This window comes from Ruditapes philippinarum, unplaced genomic scaffold, assembly GCF_026571515.1.
Source record: "Ruditapes philippinarum isolate M1 unplaced genomic scaffold, ASM2657151v2 ctg3935_1_1_1_1, whole genome shotgun sequence".
In the NCBI taxonomy this organism is placed as follows: domain Eukaryota; kingdom Metazoa; phylum Mollusca; class Bivalvia; order Venerida; family Veneridae; genus Ruditapes; species Ruditapes philippinarum.
This window is the reverse complement of record NW_026859991.1, coordinates 62,155-75,264: the sequence shown is the minus strand read 5'-3', so window position 1 is coordinate 75,264 and position 13,110 is coordinate 62,155. Positions and strand designations below refer to the sequence as shown.

The following is a 13,110-nucleotide window of genomic DNA, read 5'->3' as shown; positions in this document are numbered from 1 at the left end:
CAACTTCTCCATTTGATCCACATAAAATATCTCATAAATATCCTTTTGAAATTATCGGTATTATTCAATATAAAAAGTAGGCAGTCTTTTTATATTATGACAGTTTCATTTTTAATTCTTAACGTTTGTAATTATCAATTATTGTACAATTGCCATATTAAGTAATCAGTCCTTTTTGAAAAATGAATCTTTTCTTTCTTTGCGTGACAGTAAAAAATGAGCATTATGCCACTTTAAGATATCAATGACTAATGGTATTATTTAAACAATAAATAACAGAATTCGTATATTTCTTTCTCTAGCCAATAAGTGTTGTAAGTCACAATATACAAAAACAAGGTGATTGATATGGTGCAAAAAGAAAACAAAACCAAGAAAAAAACACAAAACATATATCAAAAGTGCCATGATGAACATGCACCGCTGGATCAGTGTTTATAAAAAGATTTGCATATTTTTCTCTGTTCAGCGAAGCACACGTGTTGGTTTTTGATTCATCAAAATAAATTTAAAAATCTTAAAAGGCAGACACTGATGAGTATTTGAATCATCAAAATAAATGTAACAATATTTTAAAAGTCACTAATGAGTATTTTCTTTCTAATAATATAAAAATACGATCAGCATATTTGATAAAGATCATTTTAAATTATTTTTTTCTATATACTTATGTGATTGTAACCAATAGCTGTAGTGTTTTATAGATTGATTTGAATTAATCAAATCATCTTTGTCTGTGATCACCCATAGTTTTTTTAACTTATATCATAATAAAACAAATAAATTGTTTAAAGAAAGAAGAATATAACATTCAGAATCTTTAGAGAATGATTTCTCTTACATATATTAAAACGAGATATTTAAGAAGGATGAACATCAACATACAAATTATAAAGTGAATATACATGTTTATACCGTGTTCGTACCGTTTTCAATACTCCATAAAAATGGTATGGCAAGGCCGTGCATATATCTTGATCTGACATCAATTTTTATTTAGGTGATATTATTTCTCATTTCGTTTAGTTTGTCCATGACTGCAGAAAATCTTTTATCCATTTGCGATTCCAACGACTCTATTGTGTTCGTTATTCTCGTTTCAACATTTTTAAGATCTTTTGACAAGTTAGCTGTCTCAAAATTTTTAAACGAGCCAACTCCAAACGCCTGGAGTATAGGTGTAATGGGTGTAACAATGGATGTTCCATAATTTGTTCCACCTTCGACCATACCCACGCAGATATATTCGTTATCTTCATCAGATCTTTTCATGAACACGAGAGATCCGGAGTCTCCGCAATCTGAAAATTTCGATCCATCTGGTATCACTTCTAGCTGGTTGTGTAAAGTAATTATATGACTACCAGCTTTAAGGTGGAACTCTTTTGTTCTTACCGTTATTGCGGGTTCTTTCATAATAACTCGCCCAATAGTCTTATGTGTTGTGCTTCCAAGTTTAACAACGGGGACATCATCTATTACAGAAACTTCGTGTGATTTGCCACTATTAAAACGCATATCGACATTTCCTGAAAATACCAGATTGATTGAAAAAGTAATTAAGCCAATGAATTTTGGAAATGTTATATTTTATATTTCAATAAAACTGTTCTTTCATAAAACTTTGGAGAAGCAAAATCGTAAAATGATGTTCTTATATAAGTTTGGTCGAATGCAGCTTTTATATTTATGCATTCCCATTTCTGTTTTTCTCTTCCAATAGAATTTCTAAAAAGACATATCATTTACATTTTAGAGCTATAAAATTATTTATTTATAGACAAACAGAAATAATGAAATTGATTTGGACATGAAAGGATTGTCATTAAAAGATCTCGTTTATACCATGAAATATTCCTGAATTTGGATGTTGTCTTTGTATCTGGAATAAGGCGACTTCCATTCCACTCTCATCAGACACACCTTGAGTATAAACTGCATGTACAAGCCGTCCAATCACATATGGTTCGTCGTCGTCTCCTAGTAGAGTAACATCTTGATAAGGATGAAATGTGGGCCACTTTTTTATTGAGCCATTTTCTTTTAGTTCGTGTATAAACGTGTCATTCAACAACACGTGTGCACACGTTAAACCGCAGAGACCATATGTTGGATGTTCTATGAATCCACCAAGCGTTCCAACAGTATTGTTCGGTGTACTTCCTATTCTGCAACCCATTTCCAAACCATGGGTCATGAAACCGCCCTCCCTAACATCTATTGGAATACCTTCATAATTGTCGTTGAAAGGCTCTTCATCTATAGGTATGCAATTCTTTGTATGAATAAAGAGAGCAATGCAAGGTTCCCGTATAATACAAGCCTTACTAGTCCCATATTGTCTTGATCTCACAGGGCTCGGTGCAATGACAGACAAGTGTCTGTGTTTCGACAGCAACGTGTCAGCGTGTTTATTAATGCATTTCTTGAGATTTTCTAGCTCTTTTAGCGAAAGATTTTGCTCAATGAAAAGTTTGTTTTGTACAACTGTTTTTCCTTCTAAACTGTATTTTCCTATCGGTCTTATCTTGTGGGTGTATTGTTTTATTGTTCCTAGTTCGGTTTGGGATAAAGATGCTTTAGTACAAATAACAAATATAATTTTTTCACAATGATCACTCTCTTGATAATACGACGGTATAACTTGAACAATTTTTGCAGATTTGTTTTTTATAACTGTACCAATTTCAATGCAAAGCGTCGTTATCAATTTGTCTTTTCTGCCAAACAGTTGGTAGAGTTTATTTAGAGTGTGCTGTTTGGGAAAATCACGACTTTTTATTAGACGGTCTGCAATTTTCCTGGCACTGGCAGATGCAGAATCATCACTAAAGCATTGTTCCCAATTAGACATCTCTTGGTATGAAAAATACAAGACAGCAAACTGTGTTTAATAAGAGCGTATGAAATGCATAAAAATGGCCTAAGATTGTTTTAAAATTGATTGCCATGCATAAAATGATGGACACATTGATAATTACGTTCGTGTGTTTTGAACAGAATCAATCAAACCGAGTCTGCTACCTTCATGTAATGTTGTTGTTTCTGAAGAAACTACCCTTACTCTGAATGTTGCGTATCATCTTGTGGAAACTGAATTGAATGTTTCCTTATTATCATTTATATGTTACTTTTATGAATAATGCTGTTCTAAAATTATATTGACATTAATTAGAAAAGAATCAAACAAAAACGCATGTAACATTAAAGATTCACGTACCTGATTCTTGTGCAGTATTAAGTGTCTTGTCCGAAGGTATGCTTTTGATATGGAGTTGCTTGAAATCGAGTTCTTCATCAAGTAATATCTCGATCTCCTTTGATAATCTTAGTCTCTGCTTAATCTGTTGGTAGGTCTCTTGTGGTGACACATCACAATTATCCATACAAAACATAACAGATGATTTTAAACTTCTAAAGTGCTCAGTGACCTTTTGCAAAAAAACAGTTTCAATTGAGACATTTGAAAAATAAACTGTTTTAAGTGTGTGAAGGCGGTCAAGATGAAGGTGAAACTTCTTTAGATCTATGTTGCGCAGTCGCAGGTATCTTAAACCTTGCATAGAAGAAATGGTATATACTAATGCCTCAGTATCTTCTTGGCAAGCTGATCCGTCATAATCAAAACTTTCCAGGTTTTCCGAGTGTGAAAGGCAGTCTAACAAGCTTTTAAGGAATCCTGGTATTGCTAGCCACTCGACAGCACATATTTTAAGTCGTCCGGCATTTAAACGAATGTGTGTCAAATTTACTTTGTCCAATAGAAGCCAGACTAAATTGGATTCATTTGAAATATTTAAAGAAAATCCAGGACAATCTTTGGGGTGATCCACGCATTTTATGTCGTTTAGACAAAGTTGTGATAACTGTTTTCTCTGGCTGAAATGGGCCATGAATTTTTCGAACACAGAATGTGTCATTGAAATACTCAAAAACGAAAGACTTTCTATATTCTTCATTGCAGAAATTATGACTATGTCTTCGGAAAACTGCTGCATTCCCCGTAACTCTAAACATTTAGCAGAATGTCTTGAAATCTGCAAAAGACTTTGAAGATGAACCCTTGGGATATTACCCCGCACACAGATTTTCTGAAGGTTGCATACTTCTTGGGTATTTAATTCATGAAGAATGCAATCGGGAATATCTTCGTGGACTGTCTGTATCACATGTATACTAAGTGATTTGATATGTTTACTATTCATTTCGATGACACTCCTAAGAGCATTGGCATATTTCATGTCCATACATTGATCATCAATAAATATATCTTCTATATAAAAAGTTCCAAACAGACTGTGGCCACTGGAAATACTTTCCATTACACAGTTAGAAATCATATTGCAATAATCGTTCATGGGAAGTCGACTTTCAAGAAATACTGTTCCTGTGGTTTCCCTGAACTCTTTTGTAGCAGCATCGTTCGCAATTTCTTTCCCAATCCGTGTTGTCAACTCGCTAGCAATTTCTGGAGCAAACCCTGATAAGAAAACAAGGAGAAATTCCAACTGCAAATATTTGTCAAATGTTTCGGATGGTATCCTTATCGCAACTTCTCTTGCCATTTCTGGTTTATCGGCAATCATTAAAGCTGCAAAGAATTCCTGGAATGTTTTGTGTAAAAAGCTCAGTTGAATGCTATCTGTTTTATTTCCAATCGTTTCATTCTGAGAAAGAATTCCTACTTCTAAGCATCGTTGTACGTCGTGGTCTTGCATGAGTCCATTTGCAATAAATCTATCAAATACGTACACGGCCTCACCATTTGTACCAAAAAGTGTGGCAAAAGCCAAGTTTCCTAATGAAAGCAGAAGTTTTGCATTTCTTTTGCATAGAGTATTGCGAGTGAAACAGTTAGGGAGTTTCATTTGTTGTTTTCCCTTCTTCCGGTACGATTTGGTTATTTCTGCTCTACGGAAGAGAAGTTCAAGCATATTGCTATATATTTCACATCTTGATTCACCTGGATCTGTTTCTTCTAACCAAAGACAAAGCAAATGCATCAATATTACTGGAGTCGATTCAAAGTTACGCAATCTTTTTGATGACAACATTTTAAAAAAATGTTTTTGCTTCTCTTGTTCTATTTGACTGGGTAACTTTTCAGAAAATGTCAAGTGAGAAAGAACTTTACCAACTAGTTGTTTAGAAGACTCTTTTCCAAGCCCTTGAACCTCTATGCGTTTATCAATAAGATTTGAATAGTTCCGAATATTGTTCAGTGTCCATGGTCTTGATGTTGTCAGGTTTATGCATTTCGGCCGGTCTTTAATATGCGGAAAGTCGGACTTACCAAAATGACAAGCTCTTATTGATGAATTTGGATGCTGCCATTCGTCTAAGTCATCCATCAAGACGAGGCAATGTTCTTTATTCAAGATCTCCTGAAGAAATTCATAACAGTATTCTCTATTTAACTGACTAATAACAATCCTTTTTATCATAGCATCTTGCTCGCATTCATTTCTTGCATCTCGCAGTGAGAAGATGAAGACAAAATCAAATTGCTGCATGTGTTTCTGGTCCTTTAAAAGGTGATTATGGTCCTTCGTTTGTGTTTGGCACCATGTCAATACCAAATGTTTAATAAATGTTGTTTTTCCCGCCCCGGGAGAGGCTGTCAGAACAATATTCCGGCATATTTTATCGTTTTTCTTCTGGAAGATATCTTCAAGACCACCAACATCTTGATACATGAGATGCTCTTTCCTATCAAATAATCCCTTGTTCAAATCAACAACCTTCATTGCCGGTTGAACATAAAAATCAAGTAAAGATGCGTTATTGTCCTGCATAAGTGGTGACAATGGTATTGTATTGTGTCGTTTAAAATATAATTGAACGAGGTCATGTTTTAATTCTGAAATATATTATTAAGTTATTTTGAATGTTCAAATGTCCAATAAAGGCTTAACATTTTTTCGATTATTACAAATAATGATATCTAAATGATTTATTAATGATTTTGAAAATAATTAATATCTGAAGACATGCGGACAAAGGTGTAGGTATCATTTAAATTGACAGCGTGTTAGAAAATGATATGTATGCGAAACAATTAGCTTTTCTTGAACTCATATTTTTGTTTCAAAACAAAAACTTTAATACTGACCGGATTTCAGTTGGTCGTAAGATTTTTCTGAAAACGAAGGTTGCATTGTTGTCTCACGCTTTGTACGTTTATGTTGAGCTATGCCATTTCCCTTATCTTCTGACGTTTGTGATTTCTTCACAATCTCTTTAAGTTCGCAAATCGTTTCGCGTTGATGGGATATTATAGATTCTAACCAACGAATCTTAATGTTTCTGTGGTCTCGAGAAAATACATCACGGAATCCACAAAGCACATTTAATCTTAGTGTCGATATGGTCGTGTTTTTCTGTAGACTGCTCATTTTAGACTTTCCTCTTTGTCTTGTCATGTTCTCGTCCTCTTTTGTTATTAAAAGTATCAAGTCGGATAAAACTTCAGTGAGTGTCTGTGTGTTGACAATCAAGGTATCTGATTGAATCTATTATGATATATAAATAACTTACAATTATTTTCTTATATAAATAATGAATATTGAGTTTGATCTTTAAAGACGTTTTTGGTAGTATTTTTACACATCGTAATGCGCTTCTAAGGAAGATAATCACAGATATTTACTCTTCAAAAATAAGGTAGTTGAAATCATAGGTGTTCGGCGCGTTGTTTGGTCACTAGCAACGCCCCCTCACCCACTCTACAACCCTCCTACCTCACAAAAAGCATGTAAACTGCAGTATTTTTCATTTGAAACATGTTTTCATATTTGGTATATGCTTTTAATCCAATTACCTTTATTTCCAACAAAAAAATAAAAAATCGATATATATGATCAATGATGATAATATGATCAAATTATATAATCATTTGTAATGACTGTTCAATCAAAACATCATATGAAACTATAACAAACCGTTTTTCCGATATGTCAAATTCCAAATCGTAATGCAAGTAATGGTTCTTCAGAGTGCTCTCCTCTTTATTTTAATGTATTGAGTATTTTCATTGGTCTAAGGTTTTCACACGACCAATGAAAATACTCCATACGAATGCATTTGTTTATACATGTGCACTTTCATGGATTGAGAATTTGGCAAATCGGGAAAACGATTCGTTATTGTTTTTTATGATATTTTGATTAAACAGTTATTACAAATAATGATATAATTTGATCATCTTTATATGCGCAATACAAAAAAAAATATTCTTTCAATTCGAATAAACTGCCGTTTAGTCGGGTAATTTTGACAAAACCCAGCGGTCAGGTCTCTGTCGAGTTACACTTGCGGTGAGTTTGAGATTACACATCTTCTGATAACTTGAAATGATCGTAATGACAGCTTTATTTCCTTTAAGAGTCATCAATTCCCTACCATTTGGTACCAAGATATTGAAAATTGGTGAAAAAACTGTTGGAGTTATAGAGGTCATATTAAGATGAGTGCTGAAAATGAGCGGCGAGTTGCATACCTTTACTAAATATATATATACATGTACAATTTTTTATTTTTTTGTGGGAAATGAAGGTAATTGAATTAAAAGCATATACCAAATATGAAAATATGTTTCAAATGAAAAAATACTGCAGTTTACATGGTTTTGAGAGGTAGGACGGTTGTAGAGTTGTAGAGTGGGTGAGGGGGTGGGGGGCGGGTAGTGAGAAATCAACCTGCCGAACACCTATGGTTGAAATGTATTCCGATAACTTTTTAAATTTCGGCTACAAACAAATAATGAGTAATTACTACAGAATAATATTTCTTAATGATCAGGAGGAGATAGTGTCAATAGAATAATTGGTTCGTTTAGACAACATCAAATAAAGGATTTCTCCTAGCTTTAGTATGACAAAATCGATGATCATTCCCCCACCCACTTGTGGTAGTGGCATAAGTGCGTTGCCACTAGATTTCCACTGGACAAGTGGGCAAATAAGTTTAAAATGATATATTTAAAAAGAAATGTTGTATAAAAAACAAAATGATATTTAAAAAATGTTACAATTTTCATTTTTGTTAATTTCTAAATACTTGCTCACTGTTTTCGTATGTTAGTCGAGTGAAGAAACAATATGGCCCTATATAACTTAATTTATTGCAAAATAAATGTTTTTATGGTCACTTACAAGCTTGATGGTGGGTTTCATTAGGTCTTTAGTCATAGGTCGAAATATATTGGGTTCGAAAAAGCCGTACTAGTAAGTACACTAAGGTTATCGTTATGAGTAAGTACAATGTGATAATTGATGCGGATTAAGTCCGCCATTTTAGAAGAAGAAATAATTCATAACAATTTTCAATAAATTGCTTTTATACACGGTAATTATACTTTGTTTGATCGCTCATTAGTTTAGTGCCAATAAAAATGTTGTCTTATATTAGGTAGTTTAGTTATCATCTTGTGATGTACATATTTTTAATATTCTTGTTTATTTCATTAGCATTGTTTCAAACATTTAAAGAATAATTTTGTTTGTCCCCTTTTACATGACTAGTCAATTTCATTAAAGAAGTTTTGGTTGGGGGAATTGTGTTTTACACAATTTGTGGCAATATTCTTAGAACCCAACCTTTGATAATTTTTCGGGATATGTGTGTATATAATTTTATATACATTTTTCAGAAATGTTTGCTTGCTTTGTATACAATTTTATGTTATATTATAACTTTCATATCAGCATTGTTTTATATGTTTATATGTCATTTATTATTAAATGGCCATTTCACAATTTTATGTTAGTTTGATAACTTTCATATCAACATTGTATTATATGTTTTTCCGTCATTTATTATTAAATGGCCATTTCAATTTCAAAGTGTAGTTGTTATTCTTGAAAATTATCAAACAGAGAAAACTTCTTCAGGCAAAGATACAACAAATTGAAATGTTGACATAAAACTTAATTTATTGCAAAATAAATGTTTTTATGGTCACTTACAAGCTTGATGGTGGGTTTCATTAGGTCTTTAGTCATAGGTCGAAATATATTGGGTTCGAAAAAGCCGTACTAGTAAGTACACTAAGGTTATCGTTATGAGTAAGTACAATGTGATAATTGATGCTGATTAAGTCCGCCATTTTAGAAGAAGAAATAATTCATAACAATTTTCAATAACCCACCATCCCATTTTTCGGGATATGTGTGTATATAATTTTATATACATTTTTCAGAAATGTTTGCTTGCTTTGTATACAATTTTATGTTATATTATAACTTTCATATCAGCATTGTTTTATATGTTTATATGTCATTTATTATTAAATGGCCATTTCACAATTTTATGTTAGTTTGATAACTTTCATATCAACATTGAATTATATGTTTTTCCGTCATTTATTATTAAATGGCCATTTCAATTTCAAAGTGTAGTTGTTATTCTTGAAAATTATCAAACAGAGAAAACTTCTTCAGGCAAAGATACAACAAATTGAAATGTTGACATAAAATTTGTTTTAAAAACATGTTCAGTATCATTTACCTCATACAACATCATAAGAAGCAGAAAGTTATATTTCAACACGTTTTGTTGTATATATAACAATGCATTTGGTATAACACTGATATTTCTTAGAAAAGCGTGGTTATTTTAACATTTTGCATATGCGGTCAATATGAAAACTGCCCGTTTACAAAACAAATTAACACGTCAACATATATATTTTTGAATTCACCATAAAATTTTACTTGATATTTGAAAAATGCTGAACATGTTTTGAAAAATTTTCGATATTTTTAATTATGTGCAGAATTTATGTTTATTTGTCTCAATTTTTGTGCAGTGAAGAAGGATGAATTTTTTTTTTAAGAAATATGTTCAGATTATCGTTTGTTTCATACAGAACCCTTAGATAAAGCTAGTTTTGCATTTGTTGTGTGTATAAAGCTATTTTATACATATTCTGTTTTTTATAACACAGTTTGACTATTTTGACAGTTCTGAGATATACGGTTTCCATGGAAACTACCATTTTACAAAAAGTCCAACACATCAACATATATTTTCTTATTTATTTTTGAATTTGCCATTAAATTGTTCTTATCATAAAAAAATAGAAAATTCTATGAAAGGATTAATTTTTCATAAAACTGTAGAAAATAATTTTATTTGAAACTGTAATTCGAAGTTCAACTATTGGCACCGTATTCGTTTAAATTAACTTAAAAATGCAATGTATATTTTAATAACGTAAGTGCAAGTACGTTACTTTAATAGAGGTTTTTATTGATGTTTCCAAAATCGAAAAAATACTTTTTTATGTAAGAGTTGAAATATGCTTGAGCTGGTTCAATGGGCGTGGATATGTGATTGTTCTTTCCACTACCGTCCATTTACAGACTCAATCAAAAACGGAGTCTTTACATTTTCAACTTTGCTGTTTTTGGACGTTCTTTAGGGATTCTATTTCTGACTTTTCTAATTTATGCGAACAGTCCCATTCAAGTTATATTTAAGGCAAGAAAGTAGTAAATTTGTCGTCCTTGCTTTATATAGTATTCTTTGTGTAAATTACTCCAATATATCGGACAAATATCACAACTTAAAAATGGCAATCTTCTTCCGTTAGATTTCAATAGTTGTCAATACCTGTTCCAGTTTAGCTACAGCTTGTTGTGCTCCTTGGTCATACTTGAATACTGTTGTTCCTTTTAATAGTTTTATCATATCATTTAAATGCTCAGTGAACTGCCATTCTGAAATCGTAAGACTATCACAATTGCGATAGTATTTTTCAATTTTCAAAACCTGGAAAGAAAGAACGAAAAAAGATTCATTACAATAATAATTATTTATTCTTCCGTTGATCAAACATAACTTAGAAAACTAATCCTACACAAAAATGTGATATCATTAGAAAAAATATACGCCGTATCTATATTAAAAGTTTTTATTTTTTAACGAGAATTCAACGCAATAAATTCAGGTATTAAATTGACTATTCTGATAAGTAAAGACAAGCGGTGTTATAAGTAATAGACAGAGCATCGAAGCATAATGCTATCTGATTTGTACAAGGGGGCCCAGCCCCTGAGTATTAAGCAGATTGCCGAGTGTTTTGATGTTCTTCCTCTTTTGTATCAAAGTCAAAGATAAAAAACTTTCCCTGTTGTCACAATATGAAACCCAAGAAAAAAGTAACCAATGAACGAGCATCTGAATATGATAATTCTATTGTTTTCCCTTTCTCTGCCGTCACAATAAGTCAGTCAACCCCTGCAGAAATGAGGCAATCAATGACGGGTGACTAATACCTGCACTCCAGGTAACGCACTATGCATGTATATGTATACGATTTAACCCTGACACATTTTAACAGAAAGGTCCCAACTCTATGATACAATTAATGATATCTGTCACCGTTCAGGCATGCCGACAAAGTAATAGATGTTTTTCAGAGAGCAATTTTTACCTCCCCAATCCACCATTTTGGAGATCATTCCAATTATAGTATTGCTGGAGATAAGATAAAAAAAAACTCCCATAATTCAGTTACCTTCATAATAAATGATACCAAATTTTTTACAGATTGGTGTTATAATAGTATTTTGCTGCATGTGATTAAGAACTGACAATTCACGTAAATCAGCATATTATTTTTTTTAATATCATACATGCAATATTAACACCCCAAAAATTGCTGTAACTTTTGGCAAAAATTGCTGTAATTTTTGGCAAGGGGGTAAATATTGTAAAAATCGGGAACTGTCTATAATTTAAATATAGATTGCAGTAAAGACAAAACATAACATTAACATTATACTTGTTTTCTATGTAAGAATTAATATATTTATCAATAAGACAGAACTTATTTTAAATGAATATTTGATAAAATTTACATTTAAAATATGATGATTATGTTGATTGTGGATTATTCAAAGTATGAGTAAACTTTCTGACATGATCTTTCTGGCATGTTTAATTGAAATAAACTTAGTCTACACACAAATGAAATATTATTGTAGAAAACGGAAATTTTAAGATTAATCACAGAACAGAACATACTCTTTATTTGGAAGAGACAGATTACAAATATTAAATTCTGCAATAAAATGTGTGCAAATTCATAAAAAGGATAATAAGCAGTGGGAATGGCCAATGCATAACTGCCATGGGAAAAGAACATACAAACAAACATATGAATTATAAATAAATAGTGCAAAAGGATATTGTTATCGTGGATCTGAACTCAACCAAAGCACGACCTGGTTCATAGAAGATCCAATAAGGTTTTACTGTGATGACTCTCGCCACAGACCGTGCCAGGCTACTCCCGACCCTCGACTTCCCAGAGCCGGTTGGGAGTATGGAGTGTCCCCGACTTCACGGTGAGCCATACGCAAAAGTGCGGATGGTCACAGTTCCAACCATCATATATAAATGTATATAATTGAAGTAGTGAATGGCGGTATCTATTATAAGCATTAAATTATCGATAAGCATTTGAAAGTAGTAAAAAAACGGGAGAGAGATAAAAATGAAAACGCGAGATTTCCTTGAAATATAAAACAACGTTGGCAGGTGCTACGAGAGTGAGTCATTCACAAATTTAATCAATGAATAAATTATTGTACACATGTTGTGTTACCCTTGTTTTTTCCATTCGATTAAGGCAACTTCTTAGATTATCTGAAGGTCGGTATGAAAAGCATAATTGAAAGATGTTCGAAAATTACTTATTTTCCTTTATACTAGTACATAGTGTTTTTGCTAAATTTTCGGATATTCCTGTACAGAATACTTGTTTTGTTAATAACTGCCATATACTATTTTTTAGTCTTGGATAACTTTATGTTGAGGTGCCATGTTTGACACTACAGATAGAAATTTTCAAGACATGGTTGAAAGATCGATCCGTCGTCTCCAAATTTGACGGTTTCGTCAGCGTATAGTAGAACAAGTATTTCAATGAATTGGACCATCTTGTTTTCATGTTTGTCTATTAGAAATGTTATTCGTTGTTTTGAGAAAGGATTCTATATCATTTATGTAAACAGAAGACAGAAGTGGCGATCGACAAAATAACATTTTTAAGACTGCATTTTTTTTATCAGAAATGTAAGAAAATATATGGTCCAGCGTAGA

At 32.2% G+C, this 13,110-nt stretch overlaps 2 protein-coding genes across 2 annotated transcripts; both read right to left on the bottom strand.

Annotated features, from left to right (window-relative positions):
• Nucleotides 1–373: 373 nt before the first annotated feature.
• LOC132758530 (uncharacterized) lies at nucleotides 374–3,141 on the bottom strand. The gene is made up of 2 exons (XM_060750202.1): nucleotides 1,846–3,141; nucleotides 374–1,529 (listed from the first exon to the last, which is right to left on the bottom strand). The coding sequence occupies exons 1-2, from the start codon at nucleotides 2,852–2,854 to the stop codon at nucleotides 997–999; spliced, it is 1,542 nt and encodes a 513-aa protein (XP_060606185.1). The 5' UTR covers nucleotides 2,855–3,141; the 3' UTR covers nucleotides 374–996.
• Nucleotides 3,142–3,150: 9 nt separating this feature from the next.
• Nucleotides 3,151–10,767, bottom strand: LOC132758528 (uncharacterized). The gene is made up of 3 exons (XM_060750201.1): nucleotides 10,615–10,767; nucleotides 6,113–6,512; nucleotides 3,151–5,860 (listed from the first exon to the last, which is right to left on the bottom strand). The coding sequence occupies exons 1-3, from the start codon at nucleotides 10,690–10,692 to the stop codon at nucleotides 3,213–3,215; spliced, it is 3,126 nt and encodes a 1,041-aa protein (XP_060606184.1). The 5' UTR covers nucleotides 10,693–10,767; the 3' UTR covers nucleotides 3,151–3,212.
• Between the last annotated feature and the right edge of the window lie 2,343 nt (nucleotides 10,768–13,110).